General features: G+C 43.9%; 2 protein-coding genes across 3 annotated transcripts in view; both read left to right on the top strand.

The window, feature by feature from the left end:
• Positions 1-10: 10 nt before the first annotated feature.
• Positions 11-6,192, top strand: TIMM10B (translocase of inner mitochondrial membrane 10B). 2 transcript variants are annotated; one of them, XR_012783937.1, is made up of 4 exons: positions 11-111; positions 306-401; positions 571-817; positions 1,347-6,192. XR_012783937.1 is itself a non-coding variant. In XM_075546153.1 (3 exons), exons 1-3 carry the CDS (start codon positions 82-84, stop codon positions 745-747), a joined length of 303 nt encoding a protein of 100 aa, XP_075402268.1. In that variant the 5' UTR covers positions 11-81; the 3' UTR covers positions 748-6,192. The 2 variants fall into 2 exon arrangements, 1 of the variants encoding a protein (XP_075402268.1); XM_075546153.1 differs by having other exon boundaries at positions 571-6,192.
• A 5,853-nt stretch (positions 6,193-12,045) lies between these two features.
• Positions 12,046-20,618, top strand: part of DNHD1 (dynein heavy chain domain 1) — a 73,172-nt gene continuing 64,599 nt past the window's right edge. The window contains 4 exon segments of the mRNA XM_075547728.1: positions 12,046-12,100; positions 12,370-12,438; positions 12,921-13,755; positions 17,612-17,785. Of these exon segments, the coding sequence (XP_075403843.1) occupies positions 12,046-12,100; positions 12,370-12,438; positions 12,921-13,755; positions 17,612-17,785 (1,133 nt within the window).

Below are 20,618 nucleotides of genomic sequence, written 5' to 3'. Positions count from 1 at the left end.
TCCTAGGGGAGCGGCGTGGGGTCACTTCCGGGGCGTGTTCCAGCGGTAACGGAAGTGAGGTCGACGTGCGCCGGTGGCGTGATGGAGCAGCCACAGCAGCAGCTGAGAAATGTGAGTGGGAGCTAAGCGGCTCCGGGGCCATACCTTCCGCTCCCGACGCTGCCCACGTCGCAGTGTCCCCACAGAGCCAGGGATCCGAGGGCCGGCAACTGCGGGGAGCGGCGCGCAGCCCAGGGCAACCTCAGGAAGCGGGACCTGCATGGGGCGGGAGGGTTCGTTATCGCTGGGTTCCCCTTTTCCTGCAGTTGCGGGACTTCCTGTTGGTCTACAATCGGATGACAGAACTCTGCTTCCAGCGCTGCGTCCCCAGCCTGCACTACCGAACTCTGGACGCAGAGGAGGTGGGGGACTAAGTCGGATGGTTGTCCTCGCTCCGCACAGCCAACTCCCGAGTTCACGTCTGTCCCTGGCCTTTCCCCGGCCTTCGCCCTTAAGCTGGGGCTGGGGAAAGAAGCTGGGGGCTGGCAGGAGCTCCCTCAGCCTCTCCTTCCACCCTGCCTTCTCGTTTAGGAGGCATGCTTGCACAGCTGTGCTGGGAAGCTGATCCATTCCAACCACCGTCTCATGGCCGCGTATGTGCACCTCATGCCTGCCCTGGTCCAGCGCCGCATCGCAGACTATGAGGCCGCCGCAGCTGTGCCAGGCGGTGCTGCGGAACAGTCTAAAGCTTCGCCCCCAGGCAGTTAGCTGCTTCCAGCGAAGAAGCCTTGGACTGGGTAAAGCCTGCAGAGAAAGCGAAGGGTTGCCTGAGAGCTGGGTACGTTTGCTCCTTCCCCTGGAACAAATAAACCTGGTTGGTTTTTCAAACAGTGTCTGCCCCCGCACCCTCGGAAGGGAGCGCACTTTATTGGCACCATCCTCTGTTCTGTCCGGTGCTACATACCGATTAGCTTCAGCCCTGGCTACTAAGAAGTTGCTTTCAACTTACAGAAGGTAAACCTCAGTCCTCGAAGGCCCTTGGTTAAAGCAACAGGATGTTGGTTCCTGCCCAGATGACAGTATATGGGGCCTGTGTAGTTGTCCTTCGGATTTAAATGGCTCACTTGTGATTCAAGTATACATTAGTTCATAACTATTTTGTATGGACTGTATCTTCTAAGAAAGTGTCCCAGGGAAGGGCTATCTTAAGAACAACAGACCCCAAACCACAGGGCTTCTATTCTAGGCACTAACTTTTGTGAAATTAGTAGCCACAGAGCAAAGATGAAACTTTGAAGATCTCTGGATGTTTTGGGAACTTCTACCATTTTCCTAGATTACTTCCTTACTATTTTCTGTGGTCTCAGGGTGAGCAATAAAATCTTCAATCAAAAAAGTCTGTGCGCTTCTCTTCAGGAGAATCCAGGAAGGGGAAGACATGGGAGACCATGTTTTGTAATACATTCAGACACGAGGGGGAGAAATTTTAAAAAGAGGTCAAAGGTACTTTTTCAACAGCTAGAGTTGAAGCCACTGATACACTCTGACAGAACAGAGAATGGTGCCCCCCAAAAAGACATGGTATTACTTTTTTAAAAGGATAAAGTCCAAACTTCAGGATCTCTTTAACAAGACCTTTATAATCACCTCTAACTCCAGCCTTTTCACACACCTACCTCACTTTGTTCCTACTATACCTATTATGTGGCTTCTAGCTCAGTTCTGGATTCTTTTCTCATTAATTGCTCTTTTGGCATTTTTTCCCCAGTGTTCAATTATCTGAATGGCATATCACTTTATTCCCCCAATTTCTTGCTGTCTTTAACCCCTTTTGCATCCAGCTGGTTTTTTCTGTTCATTGAAGCTGCTAGAGAAAAAGTTGTATTAAAAGAGAAGAAAAAGTTATATAATGAAATGACTGTTTTTTCTTTCTTTTTTTTAAACATCTTATTAGGGACTCATACAACTCTTATTACAATCCATATATACATCAATTGTGTAAAGCACATCTGTACATTCTTTGCCCTCAGCGTTTTCAAACCATTTGCTCTCCATTTAAGTAAGCCCTTTGCATCAGATCCTCTTTTTTTCCCCTCCATCCCCGCTCGCCCCTCCCTCATGAGCCCATAATTTGTAAATTGTTATTTTGTCATATCTTGCCCTGTCTGACGTTTCCCTCCACCCCATTTTCTATTGTCCGTCCCCTAGGTAGGAGGTCACATGTAGATTCTTGTAATCGGTTCCCTCTTAACAACCCACTCACCCCCTACTCTCCCAGTATCTCCCCTCACCTGGTCCTGAAGGTATCATCCGCCCTGGATTCCCTGTCCCTCCAGCTCCTATCTGCACCAGTGTACGTCCTCTGCTCTATCCAGACTTGCAAGGTAGAATTCGGATCATGATAGTTGGGGTTGGGGAAACCTTTAGGAACTGGAGAAAAACTATTCTTCATCGGTGCTACATCGCGCCCTGACTGACTCATCTCCCCTAGACCCCTCTGCAAGGGGATCTCGAGTGGCCGGCAAATGGGCCTTGGGTCTCCACTCTGCACTTCCCCCTAATGACTCCTTTTTCACAGAGGAAATTGAAGATCTTAGACACTGGATTCCACAACAATAAACTTAGAACCACCTAGAGAAAGACATTGCCTCCTACATATCAGGAAATTAAAGTTCTCAAGTAGCAGACCCTGAGTGAATGTGCAGATTGGACTTAAAAGTTCATATTCGTCTCATTACATCAGGATGTTTGCCAGTATCTGGAAACCCACTGATGCAGGTATAGGTCATATTTTAATCTTAACCTTCACAGCAAACCAGTAAGAACTGCCTCCACTTAACAGATGATAAAGCACCAGAGTATACCAGAAGCCCATCTTAAGCACAATTACTTACTGAGAAAAGTGATGCCAATCAGTGCTTCCTTTAGCTGCTATCTCTTGAACGAAAAGAGTTGTTAAAATTAAAGGTGATGTGTATGAGCCCCCAATAAAATGATGTTAAAAGACAAAAAAAAAAAAAGTGATGACCAGAAACCTCCCTACAATAAAATTCTCCCCTTGGAAAGTATAAATGTAAAAAGAGTTTGTGAATCACCCAACTTCCAGAGACATAAGCCTGGGATGCTGTGTAGCTGGTGGGGAGAACTCCACATCAGTAACTGTGTGTCCTTGCAGTAAATTTCCATTGTGAATTAACTATTTCCTCTCCATGTCTGAGAACTCATAACTGCTGGAAAAATATGAGGAACTGAGTAAAACCTCATTCCTGTCACTCCATTGTTCAAAGTCACTAAATCTCCCATGGGTCTTGGTATCCGCCAACAATATGATGTTTCAGGCCCAATGCACTGGAATAAATATTGACAAAAGACACAGGAAACAAGGCTGTGTTCCTGCCATTGTGACATCAGAACTTCCCATTCCCCAGCAAATTAACATTTCTATGAGGAGATTTCAACCATAGCACCCGGTCTTGTTATTTGTCCTTGGAAACTACTACTCTTGCCTCTAATGTATTGTTTTCCTGTTATCTCCCTTAGTTTTTTAATGTCTGTCTGGACAATAACCAGTCCATATTTTGGTCTCAGTTCTCAAGGGCCAAAAATTTCTACTCTTTAGCTACCTCCTACTTTAGTTATATCCCAGCCATTGTTGCCTCAAACTATCCTAAAACGAATTTTCTTTTTTTTCCCTAAAACTAATTTTCATCCCATTCACTGACCATATATATTTCTTCCACTTTTGCTTATTGAACTATTTCTATAACCATTCTTTGATTGAACTGGAACATTCAGGCCATTGATGATTCTACCTTCTGTCCATTAGCACCTTCTTAGGTTTATTTTTAGCTTAAATTCTAGTGATTTTTTTTTTGTTTTGTTTGCAGTGTATTAAATTTGCCTCCTCTCTGTGAGACACTTCTGGTAAAATAATAACCTTAGATAAAAGTGAAACATTTGTGGAATTTGGCCAATGATCACTATAGAGCAGATTTGTATCACTGGCTTAATGGTTCCCAGATTCAAATTTAAGGCTCATGCTTTATAACCCAACCAGACTTTTCTAGTCATCTCTCCTCCCTACAATTATAGTTCCAAACCAGTATTCATAACCACCTGTCCACTCTTTGCTTCCTATAGATAACCTTACTTCTTCTTACACAAAAGTAGAAGCCATCAGATGGAAAATATATTCACCTGTCTACATCTGCCTCGTTCTCTTTCCCATCTAAACAGAGCAAGTGTTCCCCTTATCCAAGGTCAATGCCTATTCTTGTGATCTGAGAACTAGCTTTTTTCCTCTAGAATTTCTGACATATTTTACAAAGTTCTGATTGTTTAAGCAAACCACTCACTGCCATCGAGTCAATGCCAACTCACAGTGACTATAGGACAGGGTAGAACTCCCATGGTGAGTTTCTGAGACTTAACTCTTCAGGGAGCAGAAAGCCCTTGTCTTTCTCCTGAGGAACGCTGGTGGTTTCGCGGTTAGCGGCCTAACACCAGGACTCTTTAAGCAAGTTAAAGACTCCGTTCTTAAACCGTGCTGGACTCCATTTTCTTACCAGCTACCATGCTTTCTTCCACTTCAAAGCTAAACTTTTTAAAAACAATTGTCTGCTTTGACCCACTGTATGGACCTCTGCTACCCTCATCCCCATGAATAGTTCTTACTATGGCCTCGGGGTCATTGGGAAGGTGATCTTCCCATTGCTGAGTCCGGTCCTTAACTGTTTGCTAGTCCTCACGTCTCAGTAGCAGTGGCATCACTTGTGCCTCATCTTTGACTCCCTTCTCTTGTCGGAGTCTTTGTTCCTGCTTCCACGACTACCTTTGGAGTGCAGTTGTTAGCCTTTCTGGTTCTCAGTCTAATTTGTCTAGGATGGTTTTAACTGTATACCAGGCTCCAGTTACTGATGACTCAGGTCCCTCCCTCAAGTTCCTCTCATCTCCACTTAGGTTTGTCAAAAACATCCTCAAAGTTTAATATGATTAAGACCAAAATAAAAACTTTTCCTCCTTTGCCTAGTACTCATTCAGTTGCAGAAGCTAGAAACTGAGGCATATCATTTCTCATCTCTCATTCAATGTGAAATCCCATCAGTTAATATTTTTGAATAGCCTTTGACACCAATTGCTCTCCACCTTTATCATAATCTCCCACAAGGGTTATTGCCATGCCTTCGTCTTCCAATATTCACTTTTGCTCCTCACCAACCTGTTTCTACCTTTCAGCCAGAAACTACAAACTGACATCAAGCATGACAATAGAACAAAAACCACACTGCCATGAAGTCAAGTCTGACTCATAACAACCCATCCCAGTTTTCTTAGGATTTAAGTCAACTAACTGAACATAACCTGCAAAGCCATGCCTACCACCAGCTCTGTTCTCAGTGACTGTCAAATAGCAAACTAGCAGTACTATTTGCTGAGATGAATTGCAACTCTCCTGATCCAACCACACTGACCTTAAAATTCCTCCAACCTGCCAGGCACTATTCATCTTAGCATCTGTGCATCTGTTCCTTCTCTGCTGTACCCACATACTCCCTACTACTACTTTAGATCTTGCTTCGATAGAATTTCCTAAACAAGCTCTTGTAAGTCCTTACTTTGGTATGTCACACTGCTGATGTTGATAGGTGCCATCGGGTTGATTCCAACCCCTAGTGACCTGATGTACAGCAGAAAGAAAAACTGTCCAGTCCTGTGCCATCCTCAATTGTTCCTTCCCATGCTTGAGTCCATTGTTGCAACCATGGTGTCATCTGTCTCCTCGGGGACCTTCCTCTTTCTGCTGCCCCTCTACTTTACCAAACATGATGGCCTTTTCCAGTGATTGGTCTTTCCTGACAACAAATTTTGCCATCCTTACCTTACCTCCAAGGAGCACGCTGGTTGTACTTCTTCAAAGACAGGTTGATTTGTCCTTTTCGCAGTCAATAGTACTTTCAATATTCTCTGGCACCACAATTCAAATGCATCGATTCTTGTCACTTCCCTATCCAAAGAACAAGTCTCACATGCAGATGAGGTCGTTGAAAATACTATGGATTGAGTCAGGCTCTCCTTAGTCCTCAAAGTAACTTCCTTGCTTCCCAAGATACTAAAGAGGTCTTGTGTCTCTGTTTTGACCCGGGCCATACATATGGATGAACCCTTGGTGACTCCCCGCTGAAGATGGACCAGGGATGGGAATAGCCATGTTATCATGCACAGTGTTTCATTGGAAAGTTGATTGTTGCAGATGCAAAACCAAAAACCCAAACTCACTGCCACCAAGTTGGTATCAATTCATAGTGACACTGTAGGGCAAGGTAAAACTGCCCTGTGGAGGGGCAAGCGAGGAGGGGGGGGGGGGAAATGAGCTGATTTTTTTTTTTTTACCCATAGAAGAATAATTAAAAGTTTTTAAAAAGAGAAAAACCTGTAAATAGATCAAGGTCTGATTTTTTATCTCTAGGCGTGTCCTTCAGTCAGGTCCAATGGGCTACCATGCTCTGGCCCCAGAGTCTGTCCTTTGTACTCCCTTGGGGGCTTCCTGCTCTGCTTCCACGGTTGCTCGATGTCACAGGGTCAGTCTGGGCCAGTCCCAACACTGAGTCTCCAGTGTTGTCCCCCTTAGGGCCCTGGGCCATTAAGGGATGGTCTGTCTCATAGTGGGATCAGCCATATTGTCCACTCTGTCCACTGGCTGCTTAGAGCAGGGATATCGTCCTTCAGGTCTGATGGGCCAGGATGTGCGAGGAGCTGATATTAAGGGCTCATATAGAAAGCAAATGTTTTGAGAATGATGATATCAACAAATGTACAAATGTGCTTGACACGATGGATGTATGGATTGTGATAAGAATTGTATGAGCCCCCAATAAAATGTTTTTAAAAACTACCCTGTGAGTTTCCAAGACTAACTGCTTACAGGAATAGAAAGCCCCATCTTTCTTCCACAGAGCACTTGGTGGTTTTGAACTGATGACCTTTCAGATTACAGCCTAATACATAACCACTATGCCACCAGGGCTCCTGTTATAGATGCAGTTTGGTTAAAACTTAGCACCCTATCATTTGACCTCCCTTATGGTCCTTTTAAATTTGTTCTAGTTTTTAATATATTCTGCTTTCTTTTTTTTTTTTTTAGGTTTAGGGTTAGACCTACGCTTAGGGTTAGACCTAGGGTTAGGGTTAGGCTTAGGGTTAGGGTTAGGTTTACGGTTAGGGATAGGGTTAAGATTAGACCTAGGTTTAGTGTTAGCCCTAGGGTTAGGGTTGTCTGCTTTCTTTTCTATTGAGATTTTTATCTGTTTTACTTTGTTATTCTTTAGCTCGGGGGTTTTGGTTTTTAAAAACCATTTTTCTGCATATGAAATCCATGATAGATAAATCTAACAGAGACAGTAACTGAATTAATGGATCCTTGGAGGTACGTCAGGGGAGGATGGGGACTAACGAGCACAAGAAAGAAGAAAATGTTCTAAACTGATTGTGATGACTGTACAACTCATCTTGATGTGATTGAACGATTGAATTGCATGATGTGTGAATTAATTATATGCTACTAAACTGCTGAAAAATATTCTAAAACATTGTGCAGCTGATTTACCTAATGCAACCCGTCTTCTGGTCTCTTCACGGTTGCTTCTCTGAACATTAGTTGTACTGATTCATAGCGAATACCTTTTTTAACAACACAAAAAGTGACTATACACATGGACTCTCCAGATGGAATACACAAAAGTTAAATTGACTACAGCCGTGGAAAGAGATGATGGAGAAGCTCAATATCAGCAGCTAAAACCAGGACAGGAGCTGACTGTGGAACACACCATCAATTGCTCATATGTAAGTTCAGGTTAAAGCTGAATAAAAGTAAAACAAGTCTGTGGGAGCCAAAATATGACTTTGAGTTTATCCTACCTGAATTTCTAGAACAGCTCAAGAACAGATTTGATGCACTGAACACTAATGACAAAACACCTGATGAGCTATGGGACGACATCAAGAACATCGCTCATGAAGAAAGCAAAGGGTCATTAAAAAACAGGAAAAGAAAACATGAAAGTGGATGTCAAAAGAGACTTTGAAGCTTGCTCTTAATTGTAGAGTAGCTAAAGCAAATGGAAGAAATGAAGTCAGAGCTGAACAGAGAGAGAGGGGGTAGCGGGGAGGGAGGGGGAAAAAGAGTTGATGCAAAGGGCTTAAGTGGAGAGAAAATACTTTGAAAATGATGAGGGCAAAGAATGTACAGATGTGCTTTATACAATTGATGTATGTATGGATTGTGATAAGAGTTGTATGAGTCCCTAATAAAATGTTTTTTTTAAGCTGAAGAGAAATTTTCAAAGGGCAGCTCAAGAGGACAAAATGAAATATTGTAATGAAATGTGCAAAGACCTAGAGTTAGAAAACAAAAAATGAAGAACAAGCTCAGCATATCTTAAATGGAAAGAACTGAAGAAAAAAACTCAAGCCTCAGGTGGAAATATTGAAAGATTCCAAGAGCAGAACACTGACTAGTGCAGGAAGCATCAAATGAAGATCCTGTCTATAGCTGGCATATAAAATATGATTGATAAATACTTGTTGAATCTTTCCCAGCTCAATCTACTATTAACCAGAGAAAGGCTTTTTATCGCAGGAGATTGAAGTGAACCTACAAATTTAACTTCTTGCAAATGATTTAGATGTGTTTTTCCTTCCAAATCTCACCTGTCACAAAAGAATGATTGATACCTTCTACCCTTATTGTTGTTGATAGAGCAATTGACACCTGAAAGGGGCCCATTTAGGTCAAATCATTCTTTTTCATTCCAGTTTGCACTCAATTTGTTAAGACCCCACTTAACAACGAAACCTGTTGCTAACAATTTGATTCAGACTCATAATGGTCCTAATACAGAGTAGAACCAAACCATTGGGTTCTCAAAGCTGTAATCTTTACAGAAACAGACTGCCACATCCTTCTGAAAAGTGGCTGGTGGATTGGAACCTTCAACCTTTGCTTAGCAGCTGATCACTTTAACCACTGTCCTACCAGTGAGTCACCATCAAGTCAATTGGTTTCTTTACCCAAGTCAATCAAATCAGTTCCTACACATCGCAACCCAATATACAACAGTATTAAACACCACCTGGTCCTAGGCTGTCATCACAATTGTTACATTTGAGCTTATTGTTGCAGCCACTGTGCCAATCCACCTTGTTGAGAGCCTTCCTCTTTTTCGCTGCCCCTCTACCAAACATGATGATGTTCTTTTCCAGGGACTGGTCACTCCTGATAATATGTCCAAGTATGTGAGATGAAGTCTCATCATCCTTGTTTTCAAGGAAAATTCTTGGTTTTTTTGGTTCTTTGGGGAGTCCATGTTACTTTAAAAATTCTTCCCCAGCACCACAATGCAAATGCACTGATTAATCTTTGGCCTTCCTTATTCAATATGGACTTAAAAATCATTTTATTAGGGGCACATACAATCCATACATACATGAATTATGTAAAGCATATTTGTACATTCATTGCCCTCATCATTCTCAAAACGTTTGCTCTCCACTTAAGCCCCTGACATCAGCTCCTCATTTTCCCCCCTCCCTCCCCATTCCCTCCTTCCTCATGAACCCTTGATAATTTACAAATTATTATCTTGTCTTATCTTACACCGTTCAATGTCTCCCTTCACCCACTTTTCTGTTGTCCATCCCTCAGGGAAGAGGTTATATGTAGATCCTTGTAATTGGTTCCCCCTTTCCACTCCACCCTCCCTCCACCTTCCTGGTATTGCCACTCTCACCACTGGTCCTGAAGGGATTATTTGACCTGGATTCCCTGTGTTTCCAGTTCCTATCTGTACCAGTGTACATCCTCTGGTCTAGCCAGATTTGTAAGGTAGAAATGGGATCATGATAGTGGGCAGGGGAGGAAACATTTAGGAACTAGAGGAAAGTAGTATTTTTCCATCGTTGCTATCGCACCCTGTCTGACTTGTCTTCTCCCCGAGACCCCTCTGCCAGGGGATCTCCAGTGGCCTACAAATGGGCTTTGGGTCTCCACTCGGCACTGCTCCCTTCATTCACTATGGTAAGATTTTTTTGTTCTGATGATGCCTGATATCTGATGCCTTCAACACCTCGTGATCACACAGGTTGGTGTGCTTCTTCCATGTGGGCTTTGCTGCTTCTGAGCTAGATGGCTGTTTGTTTACCTTCAAGTCTTTAGGACCCCAGATGCTATATCTTTTGATAGCCGGGTAACGGGCACCATCAGCTTTCTTCACCACATTTGCTTATGCACCTATTTGTCTTCAGTGATTGTATCATGGAGTTGAGCACACAATATGTTTTTTTGTTGTTCTTTGATGCCTGATAACTGATCCCTTTGGCACCTTGTGATCACACAGGCTGGTGTGCTTCTTCCATGTGGGCTTTGTTGCTTCTGAGCTCAATGGCCACTTGTTTACCTTCAAGCCTTTAAGACCCCAGACGCTATAGCTTTTGATAGCCGGGCACCATCAGCTTTCTTCACCACATTTGCTTATGTACGTGCTTTGTCTTCAGCGGTTGTGTCGGGAAGGTGAGCATCATAGAATGCCAATTTAATAGAAGAAAGTATTCTTGTATTGAGGGAGTACTTGAGTGGAGGCCCAATGTCCTTCTGCTACCTTAATACTAAACCTATAAATAATCTAGTTCTCTGATTATTTGCTCAGCATACAGATTGAATAAGTATGGCAAGAGCAAAGAACCCTGACACACACCTTTCTTGATTTTAAACCATGCTATATTCCTTGCTCAATCTGCACAGCTGCCTCTTGATCCTTGTACAGGTTCCCCATGAACACAATGAAGTGTTCTGGAATTCCCCTTCCCAAGGCTATCCATAGTTTGTTGTGATCCACACAGTCAAATGCCTTGGCATAGTCAATAAACACAAGTTCAGCAGGAAAGCAGAGTTAAGTTAATGGTTTTAAAAGCTAAACAAAAACTTCAGGTGGAATATACTCAAGGTCATATTTTAGAACATGCTAGTTACAAAGTAGACATAAGTTTGAAAGAGATTCAAGTTAGTAACCCAGTTATTTTTAGTCTCCAGTATATATGCAACTGAGTTAAATCCTAACTCTCACTGCCATAGTCAATGCTGACTAACTTTACCAGAGTAGAAAGTCCAGTCTTTCTCCTGCGGAGCTGCTGGTGGCTTGGTGGCTTGCCAACTGCCTACCATACAGATTGCAGCCTAACAGGTAACCTCTTCACCCAGAGGGCTCCTCAAATGCTAGTCCAAGGATTTCAGATTCTAGCCGCTCTGATAGGAGACTAGCTGCAATCTCAATAAAAACGGATGAAAGAGGAATTAAAGGGTTAACAATGCATTGGAGTGGGGGAAAGCAAAGGATACCCACTGCTTTCCTGTAGATTCCAATTCCTAGTGACCCAAAGGAGAGAGTAAAACTGCCCCTTTGGGTTTCCAAGACTGTAAATCTCCCTTGGAGTCGGTGGTGGGTTCGAATTGCTGACCTTTCGATCAGCAGGCCAATGTGTAACCCACTAGTCCACCAAGGCCTATGGGGCAGGTCCGTTCTGCTGTATGTCGCCTTGGAGTCAGAGTGGATTGGGCAGTGGTTTAGCCACTCAATGAATAGATAAATGAGTGTATGGATTAGAGCTGCCCGCAACAACCTCATAATTGCTATTCTCCTAATTCTATGGTGCCACTCTTTTAGACACAGACAAGCCCTTTCCCAGTCCCAGGAATGCAGGACCCAGAAATTTAGTCTGGGCCCCGCCCCTCCTGGCAACGGCCCCGCCCCTAATCCCCGCCCACCCAGTCTTGGCCTCTCCTCTGCTTGGCTTCTAACAGAGATTCGAGCCTTTGGGCTCCAGGTAACCGTTTAACTGCTAGAAGGAGGTGGGCTGCGGTTGAATCCTGTTCTTGAGTTTCGCTTTTATTCTAGCCCCTGCCCCCTAGGGAGGCCCCTCCCCCCGCATCCTCTTCGGTCACTTTTAAGCAAGCCCACCACAGTCCCAAGGTGCCGCCTCCTCCTTCCCCCTCCATCCCTCAAGTCCGCTAGCATGGTCCCCTGCCTGTTCCCTCTTCCTCCGACTGACCGAGTGGTTCGCTCTGTGGGTGCCTCTGCTTACTGACCTCACGACTCTCTGTGGGAAGATGGCCTATGGGACTGGGGCTTTGTGGTCTCTGAGTGACACCTGTTCTTTCAGGCGATCGCCACTCCACTCTTAAGTTCCTTGCTGTGACCGAGGTTCTCTGAACCCTGTCAGTGTGTAGGTTTGTGTCTTCGTGTGATCACACGTGCGTGTCAGTCTTTATGTGGATGACTGGGCTTAGGGTGCGCTTGTGTGGGGGCTCATGTCTGTGTTCACCCACTTGTCCAACAGGCATCCCCATGATACCTCACCAGCAGCTCTGGCTCTCAGGTGCCTTGCCTCCTGTACCAGTCCGGCTAGGTGAGAGGGGCAGAAAATGGGGAGGTGGGAAGGAATCCCTATGCATGCAAAGATCCCACCTCCTGGGCAAGCTTCTTACCACAGTACTGAGGGCAAGCTAGTGAGTCGGGCTTAATGAAAGATCTACAGGGCTCGTTCTACCCTGCAGCTTCCCCTTTTTACACACACACATTTTCATGCCTTGGGTCCATCCCTCCCCATTTCTTCTTTTCCCCTTCCTTACCCAGTGGTTCTCAACCTTCCTAATGCCTGAACCCATTAATACATTCCCTTGTGTTGTGCTGACCCCCCCCCAACCAAAATATTATTTTCATTGCTACTTCATAACTATAATTTTGCTACTGTTATGAATCGGGTGATCCCTGTGAAAGGGTCTGGACCCACAGGTTGAGAACTGTTAATCATCCCATTAACTGTAACCATCGCTTACCCAGAACCTAAGGACCTTTCTCTCTCTATCCCTCCTGGTCTGGTCCACACAGGTGAGGCCCAGCAACCCACAACTTGGAACTGGCAGTCGAATCCAGAACACTGGGCAAGCTCAATACGACAGCAGTTGAACGCTCAGCTCCTGTTGGTCCCTCATGAGGAGAAGTCCCGCTCATCACCTGATGAGGCCTCATCTGATGGCCTGGAATCTTGGAAGTCCGTATTGCTCCCAGAGGAAGAGGAGTTGCCCTGGACCTCGGAGAGAAAACAGAAACTATTCCTTAAGGCCGTGACCAAGGGGCAACATCCCGCAGCACTGAAGCTTCTGCTGGATGAGCTCCAGTCACTGTTGGCAGCCGTGTTGCAGGACTGCAGCCCCGCAGCATGGCACTACCTGCACACCGTGCTGGGTTTGCTGCCTCCCTATCGCTCACTTCTGTGCAACCACCTTGACCTACTGCCTTTCCTGGAGCAGCTGTACCGCTGGGCACCGTGGGTCCAGTCCCAGCTCCATCTGGACATACTTGATGCCATAGACCAGGCCTTTCCCCCAGACAATTCTTTGTTAGCAGTTGTCTCCCATATAGGATGTCACTCACAGATGCAGAATGTCCAACACGGGCCTCCATACCACACATGCCCTTTTGTGCAGGCCCGGTGTAATGGACAACAGGTAGAGGAGGAGTTGGCTACATGGCTGCGGCCACTGACCCTGCCTGAGCTACAGAACAGCGTAGGCATCGTTGGGGCTGAGGTGGCCCTAGAAGAGACGCCGTGGCTGGATGGCCTTAACCTCCTCCCCCTGGCACTGGCAACAGACATCCCTGTACAGTATGAAAGCACTAGTGCTGAGGAAGCAGAGGAAAAACCCATTGACAGCAAAAGGAGGTAAATGAGGGAGCCAGCCTTTTGAGCCAAGTTCTTTCCCCATTGATGTTAGGGATTTGTCTGACCCCAAACCAAACTGGGCTGAGGTTGCTTCTCTTTTGTGTGTGTGTGTATGCAAAACAAGTCCAACCATCTTAATGATAATCTCCATAGAGAAATGCAGTAATTAATGAAAAAATTTTAAAACAGCCCAAATTCACCTCCCTCCTTCCCCCACACATAGTATTAGAAATTTTCTTTCTTTCTTTTTTTAAAAATTGTTTTATTAGGGGTTTATGCAACTCTTATCACAATCCATATATACATTAATTGTGTAAAGCACATTTGTACATTCGTTACCCTCATCATTCTCAAAACATTTGCTCTCCACTTAAACCCCTGGCATCAGGTCCTCATTTTTACCCTCCCTTCCCACTCTCCCCTCCCTCATGAACCCTTGATAATTTATAAAATTTTTTAAAACGTTTTATTAGGGGCTCATACAACTGTTATCACAATACATACCTACATCAATTGTGTAAAGCACATCCGTATGTTCTTTGCCCTCATCGTTATCAAAGCATTTGCTCTCCACTTAAGCCCTTTGTATCAGGTCCTCTTTTTTTTCCCCTCCCTCCCCACTCCCCCTCCCTCATGAGCCCTTGATAATTTATACATTATTATTTTGTCATATCTTCCCCTGTCCGACATCTCCCTTCACCCACTTTTCTGTTGTCCATCCCCCAGGGAGGATGCCACATGTAGATCCTTGTAATCAGTTCCTCCTTTCCAACCCACCCTCCCAGTATTGCAACTCACACCACTGATCCTGAAGGGATCATCCGTCCTGGATTCCCTGTGTTTCCAGTTCCTATCTGTACCAGTGTACATCCTCTGGTCTAGCCAGACTTGAAAGGTGGAATTGGGATCATGATAGTAGGGGTGGGTGAGGGTAGGAAGCATTTAGGAATTAAAGGAAAGTTGTATTTTTCATCGTTGCTACATCGCACCCTGACTGGCTCGCCTCCTCCCAGAGAACCTTCTGTAAGGGGATGTCCAGTGGCCTGCAAATGGGCTTTGGGTTTCTACCCCCACATTCCCCCCTCATTCACTATGGTAAGATTTTTTTGTTCTGATGATGCCTGACACCTGATTCCTTCGACACCGTGTGATCTCACAGGCTGGTGTGCTTCTTCCATGTGTGCTTTGTTGCTTCTGAGCTAGATGACTGCTTGTTTACCTTCAAGCTTTTAAGATCCCAGACGCTATATCTTTTGATAGCCAGGCACCATCAGCTTTCTTTGCCATGTTTGCTTATGCACTCATTTGTCTTCAGCAGTATTAGAAGTTTTCTTTATTCTTTTTCTCTCACATTCAGTACTCTTGAGATTTGCCTCTGGATCTACTTTTACTACCTGCTGGGTACTGGATACAAGGCCCTCTTGAGTAGCTCCCAGGTGAGTGTAATCTGAGGAGCCTTCCCACCTATGCCTAAACCAACACCAGGCAGATTGTAATGGGCAGCACTACTGGATGGGATTTCCGCCCCCATCTTTGTACAGCCTTCTTCCAGGCCTATGTAGGCACTAGCTGAATCCATTGGCCGTTGAATAACAAATTGATGCCCTATATGTTTCCCAGAGCTCTCCGTAGGATTTAAGAATGTCTCCTAAGACCTCTGTTTCTGAGGGTTCTCTTCCTCTGCTCTTGGAATTCTTCCCTATTCTTTGGTCTGAATTTCTAGATGCTTCGCCTCTTGCCTGAGACACCTTATCTGGGAAAGGTTACTGTTGGGCTTCCTCATTGTTTTAAATATAAGGCTCAGCTTCGTCTTCAAAGTGACATCTTTGCTTTGCACCACTCTTTTGAGGGGCCTTTTGCCACAGATTTTCCAGTTGTCCTTTGATTTCTATGGGTGTTGATTGTCATTTATCATGGTGTTGCTTACTGGGCCAGTTATAAGGATTTTCATTGCTTCGTGTTGAGATGTAATCCATTACTGAATCTGTAGTTTTGATTTTCAGCAATAAGTGTTTTCAGCAAAGTAGGGTTGTGTCATGCGGTTGTTAATTAGCCTTCTTCCAACCCTGTTCTTCATATAGTCCAGCTTATCAGTTTATTTGTTCAGCATACAGAGTGACTATGTATGCAAGCAAATAACTCTGATTATAAACCACTCTGTTTCTCCATAAACCTGGTGGCCTATGGACAGATTTCCTATGAGACAATTAGGTGTTCTGGAACTCCATTTATCAAAATGCTACCCCAACCACAATATGATCTACACAGTCAAATGACTTCACGTAGTCAATAAAAGACAAGTAAACATATTTCTGGTATTTTCTGCTTTGGTCCAAGATCCATCTGATGTCAGCAATGATATCTCTTGTTCCGTTTTCTCTTGTGAATCTGACTTAAATTTCTGGTCATTTCCTGTCAATGTACTTGTTTTTCAATTATCTTCAGCAAAAAATTTACTTGCATATGATATTGATGACATTATTTGTTTATTTACACATTCTGTTGGATCATCTTTCTTTGAAATGGGCACAAATATCCAGTCACTAGGCCATGCAGTTGTCTCCCAAATATCTTGCAATAGATGAGTGAGCCCTTCCAATGTTGTATCCATTTATTGAAACATATCAATCGATATTTTATCAATTCCTGGAGCTTTGTTTTTCACCAATGCCCTCAGAGCAGTTTGGAGTTCCTTCTTCTGACCATAAGCTATCTCTTGGAATGGGTGAACATCAGCCAATTCTTGTGGTGCTTCTTGCATCGATTTGCCCACAGAACAGAGACTCCATCAATATTTCAACAAGAGTCTTGATTTTTTTTCCTTCAGAGCTTTCAGCTTGAGAAATGCCAAGCATTCTCTTCTCTTTTGGCTTTCTGACTCCAGTCGTTGCACATTTTGCTATAATATTTTATTTTGTCTTCTTTAGTCCCCCTTTGAAATCTTATATTCAGCTGTTTGACTTTCCATATTTCTTCCCTTCCCTCTAGCTACATTCAAGAACAAGTTCCAGAGTCTCTTCTAACATTCATTTTGGGTTTTTCTTTCGTGCTATTTATTTATTTATTTATTAGTGACCCTTGAATGATATCCTTGGTGTCAACCCACTGCTCTTCAGTCATTAATGTTCAATGCATCAAATTAATTCCTGATATGCTCTCTAATTTCAAGTGGGAGATACTCAAGGTTGTATTTTGGCTCTTATGGACTTGTTTTAATTTTCTTCAGCTTCACCTTGAATTTGCATGTAAGCAATTGAGGGGCTGGGCTGTTCCCTAGTAAACCTCTGACTTTGTTCTGATTGATAGCGACCATTTTCATTGTCTCTTTCTACAATGTTCAGTTAATTCTTATATATCTCATATAACAAGATTCACATAAGCAGTTGCCATTTGTGTTGCTAAAAAATAAATTTTCAACGAATAGGTTGTTGGTCTTGGGGTTGGGATTTTGCTGATTGATAGAAGGGTGAGAAGATGAGAGTGCTGGGGCAGGTTTGAGGGGTAGGGGTGAAGTGACATGCCATGGAATCCTGGCTGGGAAAGAAAAGGTGTGGAACCTAGAGGTGGGAAGAAAAGCAAGGGAGTTACAGGTGCAGGTATCGTACGGGGTGGAGAGCTGGTATAACTAGAGTAAAAGTTTGAAAGTTAGAGGATTGGAAGGTCCGCAGAAGACATCTCTGTAAAAGTACATGTTTACAAGGTGAGTGAGTTGGGTAAATGCCTAGCCAGGCCCCTTCCACCACCTAAGCTAGCTCTTCCTGTCACTAGCTGATAGTAGCAAGGCCCCCCTCTTAAGTATCAGACCTTTTGTTCTGCTGCCCTTTCCCCTCTCCCCCTGATTTTTTTTATCATACAGGCCTCCGGCTGATCAGGGAGTTCCTGGAGAAAAAACCTCCCAAAAGAGAGATGCTGACTTCTTACCTGAGACTTCCCTCCTGCGTAGTCATGTGATGAACATTCTACAGATGGAGAAATATCTGAAAACGTCCCATTTCCTTTATCTCAATGTGGCACCCAGTCGGCACTTTAGGTGAGCACGTGTACTCCCCTTACCCTTTGACAGCTTCCTCCCCCTCTTTCCACACCGCTGCTTCCTTTAGCCCCCACTTCTCTTCTGTCTCCTTTCCTTCCTTTTGCTCTCATACTCTTTGCTTCCCTTTCCCTTTCAACTTATATTAGTCATTTTGTCTCTCAATTTTTGCACGGTCCTCTTTATTCTATTATCCTACAAGGACAGAAACGTTTGTTCATATCCTCAGAAGAGAATTGAAGGATGACTTCTTTCAACTCCAATGCAATAATCAGGTGTTTGTTTACGTCTTTACAGTGTCAGGAAAACATGTGTTTTCCCAAGGTGTCCCATATCTGAGGTGGAACCAAATCTACTTTCTTTTAACTTCTATCTCTTGGTCCTAGTTTTATCTCCTTGGGCTCTAAGACCAAGTCTCCTTCTTTACATAGCTATAGAAATAGTCATTCACTTTTCCCCATAAGATCAAAATCTTACCTATTCTAAAAGCCCATTTATTGTTCAGTCAAAATTGAAAATAGCTACCATTAATCAAGCATGTACCAGGCATTGTGCTAAAAATAAACACATGCCATGTATTCTCATTGAAGCCTCACCTACCAAGTTGTTGGTGGTATTATTCCCACATGTGAGTTGAGTATACTGGTACCCAGAAAGCTTAGGTTAACTTGTCCAAATCCACCTAGGAAGTGGTGGGACCAGGACTCCAACCTAATTCAGTACATGTATAAAACAAAGTCTGAGGTCTTCGCCAGTATCTGACATACTCTTGCAGAGAACCTTATTTCCTGCATACATGGATCTCATTCGCACTTCTGAGCTGTATCAGTCATTTATGTTTTGACTAATTTATTTAACAAGCACTCATTCATTGGGAGCATTGTGCCAGTGGCTAAGGGATTGTTTCTTGGTTTTCCTTCTCTGCTATGATGCCGGGCTAGGACTCTGCAGACTACATTTCTCCTTTCTTCAGCTGGCCTGTTCGGTTGGATAAGCAGGTGTCCTAGGAGGAGACTGAGATTGGACAGCGGTATAATCGGAGAATGGACTTGTTCTTCCCTGCTCACTTACCATTGCTGTCAGCATTGCTCCAGCAATACAGAAGGGGCTTTCCAAATCAACCCCTTCATATCCCTGAGAGGAGCTGACAGCAGCTGGGTTGTCTGGATATCTCAGAGTGCTGAGACCCAGAAAGTCCCTCCTACAAACTGTAGGCATCAGTAGCAGCCTGGCAGCAGCCTCTGCTTAGAAATCTGAGTCCCAGCTCTACAAACCTCTCTTCCAAGTGCACAGATTTTGATAACCCAAACCTCTTCCCTTTTCCTCCAGTTCTAAGGCTAATATCTTTTCCCTGCAGTTATCTCTCTGTCACCTTAGTGTTTTCTTCTTGCCTTTTCAGTCTTCTTAGACCTTAAAACAAATGCCCTCTATTAAATTCATTTTGGTGAAACGCCTACTGTGTGTTCTGCTTTCTTAACTAGATTGTAACTGACACAGGACTTGGTATCATGTGTAGTCTCAGATGTGAGAATGTGAGAATCTGAGTTTGGTCATGTCCTTGACCTTGAACATTCTGAGCTCTTCTTCATGGAAAATAGAAGAATAGTAATTCAAAAAGGAGGCTTGATAGTATAGTGGCTTATGCACTGGGCTGCTAATGGCAAAGTCAGCAGTTTAAAACCACCACCTGCTCCAAGGGAGGCAGATGAGGTATTGTACTCATAAAAAGATTCACAGTCACAGAAACCCACAGGGGCAGTTCTACTTTGTCCAGTAGGGTTGCTATGAATCAGAATCAAGCCGATCACAGTGAGGATTTTTTAAATTGTTTTTTGTTTTTAGTAATTCACAGCCTGTGGTGTCATCACAATTAATGAAATGGTCACTTGTGGTTGAACCTGAGCTCCAGAGGCTGCTACCATTGATGGCCATGAGGGCAATGATGGTAAAAGCGGTAATGTAGAGTGGGATGACCACTAATCACAGCTGAGAGTTCATGAGAAAGAAAATCAAGCTGATGGCATCCCGCTCTCAGCTTACTCATAATCATCAAGCAGCACAACCAAAGATGACTAAAGAAGCCACGCGTAAGAGAATAAAAAGGCAGTGAATAACTAAGTCAACATCTGCCAAAGAAGGAAGCCCAGTGAGACAAGTCTGGTGCAGCTTTCCTCCCACCAAAAAGTGCCTGTTGATTCCACTACAGGCATCGGTGGGTTAAGTTTACTCTACAGATAGTCCCTGACTTGGGATGTATTCAGGGATGAAGATGCACACTTAGGACATCTAGTGGTTTGTTTATTGAGCTTTTTATTGTGAATTGGGTCAAGGTTTTCATCTCAGATTTGACATCCAGCAATCACACACATTCTGGTTCAAGTCATCTATTACGGTCCTCTCAATGTACCGTGGTTTGTTTTGTTTTGCTTTTTTTCCCCACAATGAGCTGCTTTAATTCTAGATGGCATAGAATTCTGGGCATAACAAAGCCTGAGGAGAGCTCTGGCAGGATTCTGGGCTGGGCTTACTCTGATCTCCTGGATAGGGATGGCTTAGTGAGAAGAACTAAAGAGATGGACCATTGAAAGGTTTCTTTTCTTCTGTTGTACGAAAGTTTACTCCTAAATGTATAATAGTCTCCAAGGCAACCCTCTAACAATAGGTGGCAACAGATTTTATAGCAGGGAATTGGGATGTTTAGGAATGGAATCAAGGGTCATCATTGTTTCAATCAGAAATAACAGTTTGTTTTTGGCCAGATTTCTTAATTCCCGCTGTGGCCAGGGGGTCTTCTCTGCGGCCCTGAGCTCCTAGAGATTCTTCTTTCTGCTTC

Source organism: Tenrec ecaudatus, chromosome 4 (assembly GCF_050624435.1).
Source record: "Tenrec ecaudatus isolate mTenEca1 chromosome 4, mTenEca1.hap1, whole genome shotgun sequence".
Classification (NCBI taxonomy): domain Eukaryota; kingdom Metazoa; phylum Chordata; class Mammalia; order Afrosoricida; family Tenrecidae; genus Tenrec; species Tenrec ecaudatus.
This window is presented reverse-complemented; position numbering and strand designations above follow the sequence as displayed.

Excerpts from the sequence above, each read along its gene's own strand:
- TIMM10B (XM_075546153.1), top strand. The coding sequence starts at position 82 with ATGGAGCAGCCACAGCAGCAGCTGAGAAAT. Across the intron at positions 112-305 it reads CACAGCAGCAGCTGAGAAAT|TTGCGGGACTTCCTGTTGGT; the intron begins GTGAGTGGGAGC and ends CTTTTCCTGCAG. Across the intron at positions 402-570 it reads GAACTCTGGACGCAGAGGAG|GAGGCATGCTTGCACAGCTG; the intron begins GTGGGGGACTAA and ends CTTCTCGTTTAG.